Raw genomic sequence first — 16,195 nt, forward strand, 5'->3', positions numbered from 1 at the left:
CAGCTGTCTGAGTTCTAAACAAGTGTCCAGAGGCTGTGATTTAGGTGGACAAGGTTAAAGAAGCTGAAGTTTAATTCAGAAAAGATGGAAGTAATGCTGGTGGTAAATGTTAGTGCTCTGGAGGAAGATAAACTAGTTGTGATGGATGAGATTATTTCTACATTTCAGCAGGTGCTCCTAGAATTATCTTTCACCTAGAAAAATACTGTATTTAGATGAAAGGACCAGATATGAACTCTTATTCTCTCACTAGGATTCTTGTTGGTGAAGCCAAGAAATTTGACAGACTAGTACAAACGTTTAAATTATTTTTACATGGTCATATTCCTATACAGTGTGACAGTCCGTGGGCCATTAACTTCTGCCTGTTTTAACTTCTGTTAGATATACTGCCCTTTTGCACAGATAGAGGATCCCAGTGTAAGGCAGACCAGAACACGATTTCTAGCATCACTTCTGTGATCCTGCGGGACCAGATGTGGAGCACAGGTGTTCAAATCTGCATAGAATCCAGCATCAGGAATCTGGTGGGTTAATTAATATTGGATTATGGATGCGTCAGTTCCTATGGCTGTCTAGCAATTACTTCTGAGTGGAAGCATATATTCTGTAATGAAGACAAGTAGTATTATTGGGTACATTGTACTAGTGAAAGAGATACACATAACAGATGTGGGGTGAAATGAATGTTACCTGCAGATAAATAGTGATAATAAGATTCAAAGTTATGTAAGCAAAAGACATACTGATGTGGTGAATGCAGTCACTGTTGTAATGCTGAAATTAGCATGAATCTGTCCTGACCCAAACATTTGATTTAATCAGTTTTCACCCTTAAACATGAGAGTAGAGAGATATAAATCTGAAAGCAGGCTCCTAAGACTGTGTGTGGAAATAGGACACTACTTTGCTATGTTTTATATGCCAGCAATTTTTAAAAAAATGAATAACTCATTAATATATCTGATTATAGTTATTCCTCGGTGGCCTTAGAGATGCGCATACATTATGTTGACCAGCATGCATTCTTTTCCTCGATGCAAAGACATTGGATTAAAGGTCACTGTCTACCTTAAAATGTCAAAGTACAGCAGTGCAATTGCAAGTTACTTCTGCATTTGAAAATGTCTTGAAGTGCTTAGAATACATCAGACTGGCTCCCAGAACATTGCACTGCTTCTTTACAGGGCTGCAGTACCTAAATCTCATTGAGTGTGTTGGCTCAAGAGAAAATCCCTGGTTCAAATTACACTTCTGCCATAAATTCACTAGGTGGTCCTTGGTCAAAATTATACATTATATTCATTGTGCGGCAATGACATAAGCAGCAGCCTGACTCCTCCTTGTCCTCATTAGTGGGGTAGGGGAGCTGAAAATAATGCCAATATATTTCACATCTGGCAACCAATGTTCCCCTTTGGTTTCAGATAGTACATGGGTAGAAGAGTCTAAAAACCCCGGGACACAAATTTTCTTGGCACCTCTACTCGCTATGGTGGCTCATTTACCCAAAGTAATGTGTTTAGTGTTAACTCTGGAAGTGTAGACTCAATTCTGACCAAACTAAGCCTCCTAGAGCACAATACCCCTCAGGAGGCTTAGTTTGCTCAGAATTGAGTCTACACTGCCAGAGTTAACACTAAATACATTAAAAAGGTAAAGGGACCAATGACCATTAGGTCCAGTCGTGACCGACTCTGGGGTTGCGGCGCTCATCTCACTTTATTGGCCGAGGGAGCCAGCGTACAGCTTCCGGGTCATGTGGCCAGCATGACTAAGCCGCTTCTGGCGAACCAGAGCAGCGCATAGAAATGCCGTTTACCTTCCTGCTGGAGCGGTACCTATTTAGCTACTTGCACTTTGACGTGATTTCGAAGTGCTAGGTTGGCAGGAGCAGGGACCAAGCAACGGGAGCTCACCCCATTATGGGGATTTGAACCGCTGACCTTCTGATCAGCAAGTCCTAGGCTCCGTAGTTTAACCCACAGTGCCTCCCGCGTCCCCTAAATACATTACTTCAGGTAAATAAGCCACCATAGCTGCTACAGGGCCATGAAAATTTGATGTGGATTTTCCCCCAAGCTCTCCTACCCCACTCCATCGTACATAAAGGGATGCTACCACATTGCCAGTTTCCGTTTTATTTATTTGAAATATTTATATACCACCTATTTTGAAAACGTCTTAAGGTGCTTCACAATAAAATACAATTGGAGTGGAAAAAATAAACTGAGCAGCATTAACCGTCAGTTCAAAACTGCATCACCATTCGCACACGGCTTCTTTCCTTTTTTGGGGGAAGGGGTACTTTAAAGAGTGCACACCACCAATTGTGGTAGGCAGGGGGGCACGGGCAGGGCAGCATTGCTCATCTCCTTTCCCATTGCTTCTGGTTTCTGAAAGGGAGAGGGCCTAGGCACAAGGAACTCAGTGCAGGTTTGGCTCTGCCGCTGCACATGGACCGCACTGTGTTCCCCACTGGGGAGTTGGGAAGGCAGGTAAGCAATACTGACCCACCTGCATTGCTATGCTCGCTGACCACTACTGGACACCACAACAGAATTGTTTTCAAGAGCTGAGCTGTAGAGGACTGCAGCACAAACAGGATGGCCTCCGTAGACCTTAGTGCAGGGGTCAGCAAACTTTTTCAGCATGGGGCTGGTCCACTGTCCCTCAGACCTTGTGGGGGGCCAGACTATATTGGGGTGGGGTGGGGAAATGAACGAATCCCTATGCCCCACAAATAACCCAGAGATGCTGTTATGCCTACCGGCGTGGTTGCTCAAGAGCGAACAGGCAGTTTCCCCACTGGTCTTTTCAAAGGCTTTATTATTGGTGCAAAAACATTTACAGTGCAGAACGCCTCAATTCCATGTCTTGCTCAGTCACTAGCAGAATCTGAGAGTGGGCAGTCCTTAAACTTTCCCCAGCAGTCTCTTGACCCCCATCTGATGCCTCCCCTCTCTGCGCGTAAACCTACTGCGCAAGGACGTCTTCGGTAAAGGGGGACCTCCCTCCCCCCACTTTGCTCAGGCAAGGTGTCCTGGCACTGCCTTGCATCCTCCGAGCCCTGCATCTCTTCTCCACTAGAGGCGGGGCTTCCCTCCTCCGCTGAGGAAGTGCTGCTTCCCACAATCTTTGGAGGCTCCCTGTAATCCAGCTGCCCTCGCCTCTGAGCTGATGGCAGTTCCCCGACAGATGCATTTTAAATAAAAGCACACATTCTACTCATGTAAAAGCACCAGGCTGGACCCACAAATAACCCAGAGATGCATTTTAAATAAAAGGACACATTCTACTCATGTAAAAACACGCTGATTTCTGGACCGTCCACAGGCCGGATTTAGAAGGTGATTGGGCCGGATCCGGCCCCCAGGCCTTAATTTGCCTACCCATGCCTTAGTGACTGGGTAGATCTGGCATTCTCTCAGATAGTTTGGTCCCAGGTTGTTTAGGGCTAATGCCTTAAACGTGGCCCAGTAGAAAATTGGCAGCTCATGCTGTGGTGTTATACGTTTGTCCAATAGTCAGGAGTTCCATTCAGTAACCTAGCTGTAGGATTTTGAACCTCTTGCAGCATTCAAGACACATTGCAGCAATTGATTCCTGAAGTGACCACTGCCTGGGTCACTGTGGCAGAGCTATCCCTACCCATATCTCCAGAATCAGCCCATGAAACGGAATAGGGTCAGGGAAACTCTCAAAACAGAAGGATATCATGTCACACATTTTGCCTCGCTAAATGTTAGATTGAAATGGCATGGGGTTTGTTTTGCTTTTGTCAGTGGTCTTGCATAATGTATTCTTTCATCCTTATAGGATTTCTTACCTGCCCTTTACCGTAAGATTCCTGGGCAGGACACAACAATAAAACATACCACGATAAAAACAAACAAAAGCATTACAATTATAAAACACTTGGCAGCATTTGAAATGAAATAGAACAATATAAATTGAGCAAAAGAGGTGGGTCTCACCATTATGCTCTGCAATAGGAGAATAATTATCCTGGCTTAATTTACAAACAAACAAAAAACCAAACAAATATTCAAAGGGTTTTACAGATTATGTGAAATGCTTTGAATGCTCAGAAAACAATATTGTTGTCATTGTGTATAAATTTACATGAATTTTCCAAGCAGGAGGCGTTGTGGCTACAAGAGATGTCTGACCTCAGTTTTTCAGAAAATCATAGTCGAGGCAGAATAATTAGGCTGAATGTGCGTACTCAATAATTTTTTATTTTTTTATTTTAAAAAAAAACTTTTCTTGTTTCCTCACTGTGGTGTATATGAGAAATGCACTTAATACTATTTCCTTGTTGATGACCTCACCGGTGCATTAGCTGAAGTGCATAGAGCTTAATATAATTGTTTCTATCCCCCTGTAGGCTAACTACATAATCACCAAGGGCTAGGTCACATCAATAGAGCCTTATGAGATAAGAGACAAAACCACATTTGAGCACTTTGGTTTCGGAGAGTATCTCTGAATAAAATTAAATACAATATTTAAACACCATGGATGAAGATGAATTGCTTTTAGCATTGAGACAAAGAATGAAATGCAATAAGAAAAAGTAAAAAAAAAAAACCCAAAACACACAAATTAACATGTAGTCTCCCTCTCTCTCTCTCTCTCTCTCTCTCTCTCTCTCTCTCTCACACACACACACACACACACACACACCTCAATATTTGGTATGTAATACTGTGGAATACTCTCCTAAAGTCAATGGAACATTTATTATTTGAGGCACAAGAAGATTGTTTCTGTTGGTAAACGTACAACAGCCAAGCCCAGGGAAGGGGGTGGGGGGTGGGAAGGACCAGATTTATGCTACGCATATAAGGCAAAACAATGTTACGAATGGCAAAGGGAAACAGATAAATGTATCAGATAAATGTCTATTGGTAAAATTGTAACTATGAACTGTAGCTTAATATGCAGCAGATAAAAATTGTAATGTTCAATGTATACATAGAAAGTGTTAATGCAATTATTTTTATCCCACTGCTCTAGTTCTTGTTCTTAAAAAATGGAGGCAAACAATATTGTGGAAAGGATTGCTCTCCTTTCCTTTTATCAGAAAAAGTGCTAATATTTGCACAGTAGATAACACCAGTTGTTTCTTAAAACAAAAGCCTTTATACTGCAATAGGAGCTGGAAGCTTAGGGAATGTCCTGTACTGTGTGGTTATTTGCTACTGACTGCTTCATCCAGATCTCATTCTGATGATGGATTTTGCAAAGGTAAAGCTAAAAATAATATGTACTTGTAAAGAAAAACACTCAACTTTGTAAAAGTTACTGCTTTTACTCCTTAAGATGACTGCCTTGTGATTTAATTAGCCTCCTGTTTTAATTTGTCAGTCATTATGCAGCTTTTGACTGTTGTGCTCTACTGTTCCGAGAAGCCTCACAATGTTCATGCACCTCACAATTACTCTTTCTGATTCAGCACTTTCGTTCTACAAGCTCTGATGACTGTTTCACTTTGAAATGATGTGTGAACATCTACTAAAGCGCCTCTTTCAAAATTCAAATGAAGAAGATAGAAAGGGATATTTGCTTCTGCTTGGGTGTCCCTACATGCTTCCAAACAGACTGGATAAACCAATTATGTTGCTCCACCACCAATGAAACTCACGGAGAGAACTTCAAATCTGCAGATATTCTGCCTTCATTGAAAAATAACTTTTGGCATGGTGGCACAACCAGCTCTCCTTCTTCCTCTGACTGCTTTCTTGAGTTTCAGTGGCAATGCAGTGTCTGGCAAAATTGAGGCCTATATATAGTTAGACTAAGAATTGGGCACCTGCTGCTCTTCAGATGTTGTTGGACTTCACCTACCACTGGCTCCAACCTATGTAGGGATAATGAGAGCTCTAGCCCCTAACATCTGGAGGACTACAAGTCCTACATCTCTGAGTTAGAGATGCTGAACATGAATTGGGACAATATAGTAAACCGAGGTTTGGTGAACTGCAGAGGTGTGGGTAGGAAATGTGTTATTGGTGTATATTAAGCTTTATCGCCATATGGATGTGTTATTGATATATACTAGTACCTGTGGGGAAGAAATGGAGGGGAAGAAATGGAGGCAGTGAGAGATTTTACTTTCTTGGGCTCCATGATCACTGCAGATGGTGACAGCAGCCATGAAATTAAAAGACGCCTGCTTCTTGGGAGAAAAGCAATGACAAACCTAGACAGCATCTTAAAAAGCAAAGACCTCACCTTGCCGACAAAGGTCCATATAGTTAAAGCTATGGTTTTCCCATTAGTGATGTATGGAAGTGAGAGCTGGACCATAAAGAAGGCTGATGGCCGAAGAATTGATGCTTTTGAATTCTGGTGCTGGAGGAGATTCTTGAGAGTCCCATGGACTGCAAGAAGATCAAACCTCTCCATTCTGAAGGAAATCAGTCCTGAGTGCTCACTGGAAGGACAGATCCTGAAGCTGAGGCTCCAATACTTTGGCCACCTCATGAGAAGAGAAGACTCCCTGGAAAAGACCCTGATGTTGGGAAAGATGGAGGGCACAAGGAGAAGGGGACGATAGAGGACGAGATGGTTGGATAGTGTTCTTGAAGCTACCAGCATGAGTTTGACCAAACTGCGGGAGGCAGTGGAAGACAGGAGTGCCTGGCGTGCTCTGGTCCATGAGGTCATGAAGAGTCGGACATGACTAAACAACTAAACAACAACAACAGTACCTCTGGGAACCTCTAGCCCCCCACTAAAAATCACAATAGTCTGCCAAGTAAATGTGATGAGGTGGCAAGCCTTCTAGGCTTGGCAACATGCATGCATGGCTTGAAACTGGGCTCATGTCCTGTGTCCAACAAAGAGCTAATCTTGAAGCTTATTTATAAGTGTCAGCTAACAATGCACACATATGTTGTCAACATCCAGGGGACTTGGCCCTCTGACCAGGCCAAGTGGTTCTTCCATTGACCAGAATTTTTAAAGATGCTAGGAGACCAGGAAACACTAGAAGATAGCAGCTGTACCAAACGATGCCTTCTGGAGGTTCCCTTGGAAATGGATTTATGATTTATATATTACACATGTCTCAGCTGTAGTAGCGGTGGCAGACTGCCGTTGTTGCATGTCAAGAAGAAAAAGATATAACTTTATTAAGAGGCAATAGCTAGAGGCAAGGAGGTATCACGCAGCTTCAGTCACATACTGGTTCACAAGATAGCTTGGTTAAGAGCAATGCTGAAGTCATTTTGCTGCACATCATAGTTGTTCAGATGACCAGTTGTGTGATCCTTGGACCTTAGTGTCCAATTACCATGCTTTTCCTCCCAGGTACACACCAAGGAGCTACAGGCAGACTCTGTTCTCTTGTCCCTGTCCTTAATTCCTCCTCCTGAAGTTCAAATTGACTCAGACTGAATTCCAGGGACACAAGATCTTCAGAAGCCAATCTCCTCCAGCCTTTCATTTCAGTATAGGACTACATTGCGCAAAAAAGGTAATTAATGAAATAAAAACTTTTGACTCACTAATATTTGCAGTCTGCAATCCGCCCACGAGCACGCTACAAAGAAAGCTCTTGTAATGTTTAGCCTAAAGCATTTTTCCTAAATACTTTTAAACATGTTTTGTTCTTTAATTACAAGCTATAAGTACAATGTATTAAAAATAAAAGGAGGGAGGATTTATAACTATTAACCATGCCATGTAACAATTAGTTTTCAAACCTTGGCTCTCAAGCTGTTTTCTAAACGCCTTCTTTAGAAACAGCTTTAGGGACTCAAAACAGGTTTTCAGACACTGAATGTCCCCATATCTTTAAGGCCATAAAAACAGCCATTTCAAATGTATATAGAGCTATCAAAATCAATAATCATAAACAGCTGTTTAAAAGAAACCTTCATTAAAGTTTTTCAACAAAGCTTTAAAACATTTATTTTGAACCAAATTATCCTTTAAAATCTGAAAAGTAAAAAAAACTAAGCTTCTGAAACTATATTTTAAAATGAATAGTAGCATTAAATATAAAATGTTAAGATGATGGGTATGATGCATCTAACATACACAACCACCGTCAAAAAAATATTATGGACTGAGATAAAAAAAATTGATCAATATATAAAAACTCGCAGACTTTTGTAGGCTTGTAAGCATTAAAAATATGCACTGGCCCTTCATGAAACTACACCTATATTTTATTGTGGTTTAAAATATTCCATTAACAGTTTATTCATTTTGTTTATATAAAAAAAATTATATACTGCTAAAGCATTTACAACAGCTCGAAAGAATGTAAATACCCACAATCTCAAAGGAATAATTGTTAGACTTTCTGTATTGGTTCTTACTAAGTATAGCTAAAAGTCTGGGTTTGCCTCCAAGTAATATGACTTAATGGCAGTGGTACTTACCGTATTTTTCACTCTATAACACGCACCAGACCATAACACGCACGTAGTTTTTTAGAGGAGGAAAACAAGAAAAAAATATTCTAAACGAAATAGTGGATATATGATTTTTGTGGTTCATGCTGTGGCCACAGACATGTGATCTGACAGTGAGTTTGGAGTAGCCCAATGCAAAAATCCTGAGGATCCATGTGGATCCATGCTTTGTAACCACGGAGGAGGGAAGGAAGGGGAACCATGGATCCTCTGCTCACGACTGCAGCAGATCCCCCCCGCCACCTGCAGGCATTCCCTCCATAACACGCACAGACATTTCCCCTTACTTTCTAGGAGGAAAAAAGTGAGTGTTATGGTGCAAAAAATACGGTACTTTTAAGTAGGTTGAAGTCAAACCAAAGGATAAAAGTCACATGGTCCTCTAAGGTCCTTGGTGAAAAACCCCCAGAAAGAGCACCTCTCTCTCGCCCGAGTGTTGCCATATTATGTAGCAAAAAGAGGTTAGAAAACTTTGTCGCAATATTCAGCTTCTTGGAGTGGAAAGAATGGATAAACCACATCTTTTTAAAATGTGGATTACACAGAGTAGTAGAAAAGCAAAGGAACTAGGAACAGTGTGGAAGGGAAGTCATATGGTGTATGTATACAGTGGTACCTTGGGTTACATACGCTTCAGGTTACATACACTTCAGGTTACAGACTCCTCTAACCCAGAAATAGTGCTTCAGGTTAAGAACTTTGCTTCAGGATGAGAACAGAAATTGTGCTCCAGTGGCGCAGAAGCAGCAGGAGGCCCCATTAGCTAATGTGGTGCTTCAGGTTAAGAACAGTTTCAGGTTAAGTACGGACCTCCGGAACGAATTAAGTACTTAACCCGAGGTACCACTGTACATGCTGTATTTGGTACGAAGTTGTAAGTGGGACAGGGGGAGGGGAGGGGGGTTAAATATGTTCCTGTTTTTGAAAATGATAATAATAATAATAATAATAATAGGAATGACTAATGGCCCAGTCAGTGCACAAAAAATGATCAAACTGATTTTGGGAAGAGAATATTCCCCCCCACCCCCCACCCATTCTTAAAGTCTGTGTATGTCTGTTTTTGGAAGTCTCCATCAAGAGAGATGCACTTCACAGTTCTTTAAGAGTTGAAATCAATTCTACGTTTACTTTTTTAGAACATGTTGGTACATGGCAAGTCTGGGGTATGCACTAACACAAAACAGGAACTTTCCAGCTTCTGGCTCAGTGAATTTCTGGGTAATAGTAATCTTTTGTCTCAAAACATGTCAGGACAATCACAGGACACATGTGGAATTCTCTCTAAATGTCAATTTGCAGTGACTGCTACATAAAAAAAGATCTATGAATCAATTCGCATCCTGAGATTTGTTAATTGAAATAGTCCTTAAAACTGGCCTTTTGGAAGCTGGCTCAGTGGCTTAGGTCATGTAGTTTTGCTTACTTTTGTTTGGTAAAGACCAATAACTCATGGTAAAACACAAACTACGCATCCCTGTGAGGCACACAGCAAAAGTTCGATCTCTGGCATTTCTAGTAAAAAGGAACTCAATTAACAGGACTGAAAACATCCCATGCCTGAGATCCTGCAAAAACCTTTGCCAGTCGGTGTAGATTATGGGGGCTAAATGAACCCGTGGTCTGGCTCACTATAAGGTATCACTTGTATTTATTATTCAGAATTTATATTGGCTATATGTAACATGCATTATGTTATCCATTAACAAGCCAAAGGCGATGCATTCCAGACTTAAAGGTATTCTCAGTGTCATTCCTGAAATTCCCTGGCAATAACCAGTCTCAAGCTTCTTCTTCTTTTTAATGCTTTATACAGAATCAGAACATTTGTTAACATTCCCTGATGATGATGATGATAATAAGCATTTTGGGGAAAGACACGACTATTGGGTTATATTTGTTTGCATAGTTCAAATTATGTTATATTTGTTTGCATAGTTCAAATTGCATAACGGATGTGAATCCTGGAAATTAAAAAAAACAACCCACTTCTTCATGGATCTTTTGATTCCATTAATTACAGACCAAGGTCAGAGGTGTTTATTGGCATGCACAAATAGTCTATAACTTTGACATCAATAATTGATTAATGTCACCAAGGGAGGGGACACCTAACTCTACAATTCTATGATCAGATGAGCTGACATTGGATTGGATGTTTTAGTCAATACACCCACAAGAATTGCTTTTGTTATGACATTTGCTAATCCAATAGTCCCGTTAATAACTATTGACTTTTTCTTTAAAAAATGAAAGAAGTCAAGCTTACCTGATCCATAGTTATTCTGTCTGTACTGTACCTGTACATTATTCAGTGACAAGTGCAAAATAGACCTGGGACACTTTTCTTGCAGTCTGTTTCCTCACTTTAACACCTGTTAGTGAAAACTGAAACATTATTATTTATTTGATCCTTTTATATATGCAGGGCATGTGTTTGTTGTATGTAATGAAAGAACAGCAAGAACAAGCAACAATAACAGAATATTACACCAGAGTCACACTCCCCCTGCTTTAAATCCAGAATGTTTACAAGAATTTTGAGCCCTCTCCCTGAAATACTGTTAACAGTATTTTTGCCCCATGGCACATGCATTCAAAACTTGGATTCAGTCCCATTGATGAAAAAAAGGAAAACACTTCTTAATAAGAAACCAAATGCTCTTGTGCACTATCAACTATTGTCTTTGTAGCTAAGTTCTGTTGTAGTGTTTGGATCTACAGTTTGGCCTTGGACTGCCTTCAATCTGTTTAAAACAGGCAGTGCCTGTTATATAATGTTGAAAGTGGCTGTTGTGGTGCAACTGTGAAGGTTAACTGTTGTGTTCTTATGAGATAAGGCACAGTGGGCACAGGACATTATTGTGGCTACGTTTTAGGAGGTACTCCTAAAAGGGGAATTATCAGTGCCAGTAATATTTTGGAAGTAATAATGCAACCTATTTTGATACTTAGCTCCCATCTCCCTCCTAACTGCTGGCACTACAGCATGCAACTATTGTGATAGCAACGAAGATGCTTCCACAGACAGACATCTATGTAGTGCTTATACAGTACCTAATTCAAAAAAGTTTTCTTAATGATAGGGAAACATAAATTTCTTCTTTATTTTTTCCAGGAGCAATTAAGGGCAAAGACAAAATGCATGGACATTTTGGTCCTGGGATAATTTTTTGTTTGCACCGTTTGAGGGTGAGTGGGTGAAGCAGGAATGAGAAGAACTTTTTGGATTCCCAGCCCGAGCCTTCAGACAGATTTAAACGGAAGTGATTTTTGTGAGCGTCGCGAAAATTCCTGTAGGTTTGAATTAAGAAATGCCCAGCAAATAAATGTGCGGCCTTAAAATCTGCCACTAGAGGGAGTCTGGGCACTTTCAAACGACTGAAAAGCCTAGAGAAAGCAGAGTAGGGAGCCAAGCGGATGAAAGACGAGAGAGTATGATGATGCTTGGGTGGGTTTTTTTTTTCTTTTTTGTTCATCTGCTGAAGAAACCACAGCAGATACAGCCACATCATGCTTGGAAAACATTTCGCCTCAAATTAAAAGCCAGCCGTTTCAAAGGAAGGAAGGCAACCTCAAACCTCAAAAGATTCCGGACACCAGAATGTGCGTCTCTCTTCCAAAGTTCCCCCCCTATTTTCTCTTCCCTCCTCCCCACTTTTTCAGTTTTAGGAGGATGAAAGGTTAACTCAAAGGGGGCTCAGGGGAGCGCCTTCCTCGGAACTACCTGTTCATGGATTGTTGCAGATCGCCACTGGCGATCACCCCTCAAATGGACATTAACAGGGTGTGGTTTGATGCGAAGGCTGATTCGTGTGTAAACAGCCCTCTCGTTTGCCTTCTGGAGGAAGGTCACCTGGGCTAGTTTCCCGGTAGCGCAGCGTAAGCAGGGCAGCTGCTGGCGGAGGGCGAGGCGAATGCCCTTTTAAGAATGAAAAATAGCTCCAGAAGGACCCCTGGCTTCTACTTCTCTCGATGCAAATAAATGTGAGAGGGGGAAAAGAGGTTTTCAGGTGAATCCCTTTGCCGCATTCCGCTAAATACTTAGCAGAGAGGTCTCTCCGGCTGCGTGGATCTTGCTTTCAACTGCGCTACCCAAGCAGGGCAACCCCATCTTTCGCTTATAAACCCCTTAAATAAACTAATTTAAAGCCGCACCGCCGACCCGTCATTCAGAAAAGCATTGGTGGGGGGAAAAAGAGAGGATTAAAAGCGGAACAAAGCAGCTCAGAAGTCTGTTTTCCAGACTGCTAAACTTTCAAAATGTTGATTATGCACCGTGTGCGAGATTAGACTTGCAGATCCCCCCTGATCTCGCAAACATCCACCCTCCCTCCAGCAACTGATGCCGCAACCCCGTCCACTGGAACTGGGGAGGCGGCTTTCGTAACCATTCGCTCCCCCGATCTCGCAGGCAAGGAAAGATCGCTCTCCCCCAGCACGATCCTGCGCCGTCTCCCGCGCGGAAACGGTTACCTGCGGCACCGAGGGAACCACTCCTTGTAATTCAATTAGTCAGGTTTTGCAGAAGGCGGGGCTTGCGCGGGGTGTCGTCTCTTTGGAACGCGGGGGCGGGGCGCCGGGGAGAGGCCACGCCCCTTTCCGAGGCACAGAACCCAATCGCATTGGAGAGAACGCCGGGGAAGAAGGCATCTGTAAGCAAACAGCAGCCCGGGCCGTGACTGGCTGCTCCGGCTCACTCCCCCCCCCCGCCAACCTCGCAAGTAAACTGCATGCAAAAAAAATCCCACATGATCGAGCAGCAGCAGCGCCTTTGCTCCCAGCTAGCCGACTGCGCCTCTTCCGTGCGCGCGCGGGCGCGCACCCCCGCACCTCCACCAACGGAGGCTCTCTCTCTCTCTCTCCAGATTCGTCTCCTGACACCCAGACGCATGTGGATGTGTATATATATCTCTCTCCGGACACATCCCGTGTAGGCATCGATGCAGCTGTCTGTTGCGCGCAGGCACCGCCAACCCCGCCGGCCGCCTCGCTTTGCCTAGGCTGCCGCCGCCGCCGGATTTACACGCGAGGAAGAAGCCGGTCGTTGCAAAAAAAAGAAAGGGGGCGTGACTATTTAAATATGTTTCCCCCCTCGTAAATTCTCTCTCTCTCCCCCCCCCTCCTCCTCTCTGGCAGTCTGTTGACTTCTGCTTCTCCATTCCTCGTTGCGTTTTCCGATCCCAGCTGCTTCTGCGTTCGAGTTCTGCTTCCTTCGTTCGCCGGAGTCGCGAGAGAGACATTTGCCCGCTTCTCTCGGCGCTGCTGCTGCTGCTGCTGCAGACGGTTGAGAGCAGCTGCCTGCTGCCGGGCCAGACCCCGAAGGTGCCTCCCGCCCGAATGTAGTCGTCGGCGAGGGAGGCTTCTTCCTTCTCTTCCCGCCTCCTCTTCTCTTTTGCAAAGTTGACGTTCGAGGGGCGACTTGGACCTTGCCCGGCTCCCCGAGACACTTGGCGAAGCTGAAAGGAAGCGAGACCGCCGCCGCCTCGCCTCGCCTGGAGGGCTGGGGAGAGGGCTCGGGCAGCAGCAGCAACTCCTGCCTTCCGACAGACGAGGCGCCGGCACCGCGAAGCAACAGCGGCGGAGTTGGCGAGGGGCGCGCGCGCTCCCTTCCCTTCTCCCTCAGCCGCCCCCTCCAACCCAGCGAGGGAAGCCGCTCCTGAGGCGATTCGGCGCTGACCTATCCTGAGGATTAGCCAACTCCTGCGCGGCATTCCGCCCCCCCCCCAGTCCGGTCTGGGTCTTGTGGATTCCTCTCGCTTGTTGGTCGTCCGTCACCCAGGAAGAGGGGGGGAAAAGAGACGGGAAGGCGAGCGAGGCGCCTCAACTCCCCAACTCCAGCGAGCGAGAGGCGCCTCAGAAGTGGACTTCTCCTCACGCCTCTTCATTCTCTCTCTCTCCCCCCCCCCCACCGCCCCGTTTCCTCCGAGGATTTCCTGCCCGCTTCTCCTCAGCCGGCCTCGGAACGATCCCTTCAGAGCCCCTCGCGCCAAAAGGCGGGAAGAAGGAGGAGGAGGAGAAGAAAGGCGCCTCAGAGAGCGAGGAGAGAGGGAAAGAAGCGCGAGGGCGGGCGAAAGGAAACCCCTCCGGCCAAAGGAGGCTTGGCCCGCGGGGCCGCCCATCGTGGGCGCTGGACGGGGGCCGGGCCGGTGCATGTCTCGCCCTGGGCTCGCCACAGGACTCGCCGCCTTGAAGGAGCTCCTGCCGCCGCCTCAGCCTCCGTCTGCTGCTGCTGCTGCCCAGTTCCCCCGGCCGGGGCGCGCAGACTCCCTGAGGATCCTTCCGCGGCGCAGGCTTTTCCCCCCGCGGGGGAATCTCCTGGCGGCCCCTCGCCCTTCTCTTTGTGTGTGTTTTTTGGTGTCTTGTGACTCCGGTGTGGCTTTGTCTCCTTCCTCCCTCGTTCTCTCCTCCTTGTCGCCGTCTGTCTTTTGAGAAAGGAGCGCCTTGTCTGCCTCCTTCGCCCCTCTCTCTTTCTCCCCACCCCCCGATCCCCCCCTTGTGCTGCTGCCGCCGTGTCTGTGTGTGTCTCGTTGGCCGGGAGTGATGTTGCACGTGGAGATGTTGACGCTGCTCTTTCTGGTGCTCTGGATGTGCGTCTTCTGCCAGGATCCCAGCTCCAAGACGGTGGCCGACCGCTACGCCGTCTACTGGAACAGCACCAACCCCAGGTAAGGAGGGCGAAGGCGGCTCTCAGGCCGAGCCCCCGCCGATGCTTCTCAGGGATGCCAGGCTACCCGGGGCAGCGGCCGCTCGAGGATCGGATGTAGGAAGGGAAGGAGATGATGGGCTGCCTTCTCCCTTGGAAGCACCAGCCGATGGGCATCCTCCAGCGGGGGAAACCCTTGCTTGGAAGAAGGGAACAAACTTTTCCTCCCTGCTCTGTAGTTTCGGAGGCATCGCCCTGCGCCTTGTTATTTCTGGGTTGCATCAGCGCAGCTGATTTCCAATCCTTGGCTGTTGATCGTTCCTAAGGAATGCACCTCTTATCTTAGGCACGCATCTCTTAACTTGTAGTGAATCACTCCTGAGAGCAAATAGGTAAACTCATACACCCAGGAAGCGTGTGCCTGTGATATATATGTGTGTGTTTCCCTTAGTACCTTGCTACCAGGGGTTGGTTTTTTTTGGTAGATCTTTTTTTAACAGAACAGAGAAATTCTAATCCTTTTACTCTAGCGAACTTTTTTTTTTTGCAAGTGTCTACAGGGAGAACATCAAACTTGTTCAGTGTCTTACGACTTTTGCCAGAGTGGTTCTGTTTTCGTTAGACTTAGTTTTTGTGGATTGTGGTTGCCTGTAGCCACATGTGGCACCTGTTCTGTGTCAGGGTTAGAGTCAGTAAAGGAGAAGTACTTCCCTTGCTTTCCAGCTACTCTTCTTTCCATCTCTTTGCCTGGGGTAAGAGTATATGAATCTTACTCGTAAGCTGACTTGGGTTAATTGAGTAATGCTATCCCCCAAGTTTGAAATGTTTCAGTGCAGCCAGATGATCCCTAGACTTGCAGGTTTCTCATGGAAAAGGGCGTCTCAAGCTGTCAGAGCAAATTCAAGTCCAATGGTTGGTGATACTCTCACAATGCAGAGGAAATCTGCTGTGAATCTAGACTCCTTTATGCAGAGAGTTAGCATCATCAGGAGATGATACTGAGAGCTTGAGAGAGGATGTTCTCTTATGGGAGACATGTTTAATAATAAAACTAATGTAGGACAAAGTATCCAGTTAAGATTGTGTAAAAACAAACTTTCACTGTGTTCCTTTGTTC

General features: G+C 44.9%; 2 protein-coding genes across 4 annotated transcripts in view; one reads left to right on the plus strand and one right to left on the minus strand.

The window, feature by feature from the left end:
- Positions 1-4,047: 4,047 nt before the first annotated feature.
- LOC310688290 (uncharacterized protein) lies at positions 4,048-14,146 on the minus strand (the record flags this gene model as incomplete). Of its 2 annotated transcripts, none has more annotated exons than XM_083464634.1 (2): positions 4,048-7,101; positions 8,767-14,146. In XM_083464634.1, one exon carries the CDS (start codon positions 14,144-14,146, stop codon positions 13,217-13,219), a length of 930 nt encoding a protein of 309 aa, XP_083320760.1. In that variant the 3' UTR covers positions 4,048-7,101; positions 8,767-13,216. The 2 variants fall into 2 exon arrangements, with proteins under 2 accessions (XP_083320760.1, XP_083320759.1); XM_083464633.1 differs by having other exon boundaries at positions 4,048-8,394; positions 8,762-14,146.
- EFNA5 (ephrin A5) overlaps positions 11,535-16,195 on the plus strand; it is a 215,280-nt gene continuing 210,619 nt past the window's right edge. For both annotated transcript variants that reach the window (XM_083464639.1, XM_083464640.1), the window contains exon 1: positions 11,535-15,100. In XM_083464639.1, the coding sequence (XP_083320765.1) occupies positions 14,976-15,100 (125 nt within the window). In that variant the 5' untranslated portion in view covers positions 11,535-14,975. The remainder of the gene's footprint in view (positions 15,101-16,195) is intronic.

This window comes from Podarcis liolepis, assembly GCF_965112155.1.
Source record: "Podarcis liolepis genome assembly, chromosome: 11".
Taxonomy (NCBI): domain Eukaryota; kingdom Metazoa; phylum Chordata; class Lepidosauria; order Squamata; family Lacertidae; genus Podarcis; species Podarcis liolepis.